Below are 3,337 nucleotides of genomic sequence, written 5' to 3' on the forward strand. Positions count from 1 at the left end.
AGATTTTTTGTTCTGATGATGCCTTACACCTGATCCCTTCGACACCTCGTGGTTGCATAGGCTGGTGTGCTTCTTCCATGTGGGCTTTGTTGCTTTTTGCTGTTTCTTTTAGGTAATTTTTTTAAACCATCTTTTGAATAAAGTATAGTGGGTTGAAAAAATCTAACTTGTCTTTGAGAGATCAGGACAGCCATCTAATACTTTGTGGTTTTATAATAGATTGGGGCATTTTTGGAATCTAGAAATTAAGAATCAAAAAGAGGGATAAGTATTAATGGAGTGTTTGTAAATTTTAGTTTTGATGTCAGTTCTCTCTCTCGCTCTCCCTTTTCAGTTGCTTTAGGTCGTAACCAGCCTTTGAAAAAGGAGAAACCAAAATGGAAAAGCGATTACCCCATGACAGATGGACAACTTCGCAGCAAGAGGGATGAATTTTGGGATACTGCACCAGCGTTTGAAGGCCGCAAAGAGATTTGGGATGCTTTGAAGGCCGCAGCACATGCTTTTGAGAGCAATGACCATGAACTGGCACAAGCAATCATTGATGGTGCAAACATAACATTACCACATGGTAGGTTGGCTCTTCCTCAGGGTCAGATGGGAGCACGGGTCGTTTCTGATAGCAATTTGGAACCAAAGTGGTTTTCTGTGTATTCTAGTTCTCGCTCTTTTTTCTTTAATGTAGGAAGCGTGATGTTTCTTTCTGCATCTTGTGTATCTTTCAGATCAGAGCAGCTTGTCCTTTGTGAGCTTGTGTTTTCCTAGGTTGTTTTAGTATGTATTAGTCGTAGGAAAGACTGAATTTCCTAGTTTCCATGTAACCTAGTTCTCCAGTAAGGTCTCTTTTCTCCCGTAGCCCATCCATTATGGGAGCCCAGGCTCACATCAGAGCCAATTCTCAATTTCCATCTCAGAAACATGGAACCACAGTGGATGTTCCTTTGGTCATGGTACTTTCTACCAGGTATTTTTAGCATAATGAGCAGACCTAAACTTAGAAGTGAGTACCACGTGCTCTTAAGGATGGCTTTGCTTTCTCTGATTTTAGCCCCAAGCATGATGAGAAACCTCCTTTCCTTGGGAATAAGACCACTGCAAGCCTTGAATGTCTCCAGGAATGGTTATCTGCCAGGCCTGTGCACCTAACTCCTGTTGGTCTCCTTGATTAAAAGCACATCCTGAAAAAAGATTCGGGTCCCTCATGTTTTCAGTGTAAAATGCCAAGGAAAGTAATGCTCCTGGCAGCCCTACCAGCTAACAGATTGGCAGAATTATTCTTGAATATTTGGGAATATTTTATGAGCCTCGACTCCCCCTTATTCTTAAGGAATATATTCTACTTTAGCATGAAAGAACCTAGCTGATGTCTGTGCCAAACTCCTATAAATCTACGTAACAACTTCCTGGTTATTACTATTATTGTAGTTGGTACCCTTGATTGAATTCCTGTATTTATAGCTGAGGCCTATCAGTGATAGTTCTTGAGTAGACTTTTAAATTCTATTGTATATAATGCTCTCCAACTCACCACCAGTTTATAATGAAGCTGCCTAATGACATGCTTTTTCCCCTATATACCTGCCAAGTGGGGTCGCTGGAAATGTGTCCATCTTTTGGGCGTTCTTGCATATTCTTTTATTTTGGACACATGTTATTTTATTGCCCCTTACACATCTCAAAGTATATCATATTTTAGGCTTAAATTATTCCATAAGCTTTGATTGTTGTTTAACTCAGTGTTTAAAAGCACAGGTGTGGGTATCAGATCTGGTATCACTTCCTGCCTCTGCCATTTCACTCACCAGCAATGTGTCTCGGACAGATCACTTCTCGATAAGCAGTGGTTCTCTCACTGAAAAACATGGATAGTAAGTACATTATAGACTGGTTGTCTTGATTAAATATGATAGTAATACATATAAAATTACTTACTGTGATTTCTGGCATATAAAAGCCCTTCATAATTAATAATGCTGATAGTTTTACTTCTTGAACTCTCATTACTAAATCCCTGTACCAAAATATTTAATCACGGATTTTGATAAATGTTTGCATGTATTGTCTACTCGTGACATCTGTATTTGTCTTTATATGCCCTCCTTCCCTGAAAGGACTTTGCCCTTGGGAAATTCCTGATGGCGATTTTAGATGATGTTGGTTCACTTGCAGCAGAGGTAGTAGATTTATTAGCTGGACACCAGAGCAGTAAGGGTGCAGACAGTTCAGCCTCATCTCCTACTAGGCTCACCCATGTCACCTCCTTCCTGTACATCTATCTGCATTGCCATCAAAGTCCCCATGCCTGGACCATCGGAAGAGATTTCGGAGGCTTAAGCTCCTCTCTCAAGTGTCCTAAATAAAATCTTTCTCCTTTATTGTTTTCATCTCATACATGTTGTTGTCTTTTTTTCATAATCTCAGTTCATACTTAAATTCCCTATGTAAATACTATGAAAAGTTCTTAAAAGTTTGAAAACTTGATGAAAATTTCTTTATAAATTTTTGCACATCTCCAGTAGCTGCATTATCTGTGCTGTTTGTTAATTCAGAATCTATGTTCAAAATGAGGAAGGATTGTGGGGTTTTTTTGTTGGTTTAAACTAAATTTAGAATATGTCAATTTTCTGCACAGAAATCATGTATTTCCTGATGATACTTTTCCTATGTGACGAATGACTAGCCTCTTTTTGAGTCATTTTTAAAGAAAGCAGCAAAAGCACATTTCCCTCACGTTTCCTCCTTCCTTCCTTTTTCTTATAGTAGCCCCCTTGATAATTATGTTCTTGTCTCAGTTCCAGTCAGCAGGTCATATTCATTATATTCCTGCTTTGTCTAAGAGCTGGATTATCCTCTGCCTTTTAATTACCTTCCCCTGGTAATATCCGTGATAAGTCTGGAGTTCATTGTTTTCAATTGGCAATGGGAAGAATGAAGAGAGTGCTGGCTTCATAACTCCCTGGGAGTTTGATACAGACGCGCATATGTGTCTTTACCCTTTGGAACTGTGACTCAGAGGAGGGTGGTATGTGGAGGGTGGTATGCGCATGCGGATTGTGTGGAAAGCAGCAGTTTACCCTCAGAGCTGGCACTTCCTTCCCCCACCCTAGGTAAACTTCACTTTTCTTGAGATGCGCAGCTTCGTGGTTTTTTGTCATTCATGGTTTTAAGTTTAGATTTCTTGAAGGCTTGTTAACTGTTCCCCTTCTTTTGTTACTACTTAGCAATCCCCCAAACATTCCCAGTCTAGAATTTTGCTGATGAAACCTGCTATAGAAGTGACTTTCCAAGGTGTGAAGACAACATGCCGGCGCGGAGTAGGGAATCAGTGGAGAGGTCT

At 39.9% G+C, this 3,337-nt stretch overlaps 1 protein-coding gene across 1 annotated transcript in view; it reads left to right on the plus strand.

Annotated features, from left to right (window-relative positions):
• The window catches only part of UBTD2 (ubiquitin domain containing 2), a 93,931-nt gene that overhangs the window by 70,178 nt on the left and 20,416 nt on the right, over nucleotides 1-3,337 (plus strand). The window contains exon 2 of the mRNA XM_004696788.2: nucleotides 335-571. Within this exon, the coding sequence (XP_004696845.2) occupies nucleotides 335-571 (237 nt within the window). The remainder of the gene's footprint in view (nucleotides 1-334; nucleotides 572-3,337) is intronic.

Source organism: Echinops telfairi, unplaced genomic scaffold (assembly GCF_000313985.2).
Source record: "Echinops telfairi isolate 266 unplaced genomic scaffold, ASM31398v2 ScPeMD7_7469;HRSCAF=8507_0, whole genome shotgun sequence".
In the NCBI taxonomy this organism is placed as follows: Eukaryota; Metazoa; Chordata; class Mammalia; order Afrosoricida; family Tenrecidae; genus Echinops; species Echinops telfairi.